Source organism: Pyrgilauda ruficollis, unplaced genomic scaffold, assembly GCF_017590135.1.
Source record: "Pyrgilauda ruficollis isolate IOZ18807 unplaced genomic scaffold, ASM1759013v1 scaffold2248, whole genome shotgun sequence".
In the NCBI taxonomy this organism is placed as follows: Eukaryota; Metazoa; Chordata; class Aves; order Passeriformes; family Passeridae; genus Pyrgilauda; species Pyrgilauda ruficollis.
In genome coordinates, this window is record NW_024521962.1 from 1 (window position 1) to 995 (window position 995).

General features: G+C 66.4%; 1 protein-coding gene across 1 annotated transcript in view; it reads left to right on the forward strand.

Moving 5' to 3' along the window:
- The first annotated feature begins 287 nt into the window (after positions 1 to 287).
- The window catches only part of LOC121354230 (kelch-like ECH-associated protein 1B), a 2,349-nt gene continuing 1,641 nt past the window's right edge, over positions 288 to 995 (forward strand). Inside the window, exons 1-2 of the mRNA XM_041468669.1 lie at positions 288 to 492; positions 698 to 972. Coding sequence (XP_041324603.1) covers positions 348 to 492; positions 698 to 885 — 333 coding nt within the window. The 5' untranslated portion in view covers positions 288 to 347 and the 3' untranslated portion in view covers positions 886 to 972. The remainder of the gene's footprint in view (positions 493 to 697; positions 973 to 995) is intronic.

Consider the following 995-nt stretch of genomic DNA (forward strand, 5'->3'; position numbering starts at 1 on the left):
AGCCTCTGGTTTTGGGTCAGTTTTGGGAAATTTTCTCTGTGGGTTTCCGGGGGGTCTCCAGGGGTCTCTGGGGGCGCTCAATCCGATTTTGGGGGTCGCCCAGGGGTGTATCCCCTCAGGATCTGTGTCAGGGCAGAGTTTTGGGGTGGCCTCTCTTGTTTTGGGCCATTTTTGGGTCATTTTAGGTCGGTTTTGTGTCGCTTTTCGGCTGTTTTTCTCTGAGTTTTTGGGATGTTTCCGGGGGGTCTCGGTGTGTTTCTGGGGGGTCTCCGGGGGTTTCTGGGGGCGCTCAGTCCGATTTTGGGGGTCCCCCAGGTGTGTGTGCCCTCGGGAACTGCCTGTACGCCATGGGGGGGTACGATGGCACCCAGCAGCTGAGCAGCGCCGAGCGCTTCCAGCCCGACACCGACACCTGGAGCTTCGTGGCGCCCATGGGGCACCGCAGGAGCGCCCTGGGGGCCACGGCCTTCCGGGGCAGGATCTACGTGCTGGGTATGGGTCTGGGGGCTTTGGGGGTCTTTGAGGGGTCATTGAGGGGGAATTGAGGGGCTCTGGGGGGGCTTTGAGGGGTCTTCAGGGGGTTTTGGGGCTTGGGGGACACCGCAGGAGCGCCCTGGGGGCCACGGCCCTCGGGGGGGTTTGGGGGGTCTCTGGGGTATTTCTGAGGGGGTCCCAGCTCTCCCTCTGCCCTGGGCAGGGGGCTACGACGGCCACTCCTTCCTGGAGTCGGTGGAGTGCTACGACCCCGAGGCCGACGCGTGGACCGAGGTGACCCCGATGCCCTCGGGGCGCAGCGGGCTGGGGGTGGCCGTCACCATGGAGCCCTGCCACCCCGAGGAGACCCCCCCCGAGGATGAGGAGACCCCCCCGGGCGGGTCCTGCTGACCCCGGCGCCGCCGGGGGGGCTCTGGGGGGGGGTGGGGAGCTCCGGGTGCAGCCCCGCACCCGAAATTCCAGAATCTTCCCAAAAAACCCCCCCCCCAGCCCATCCCCCA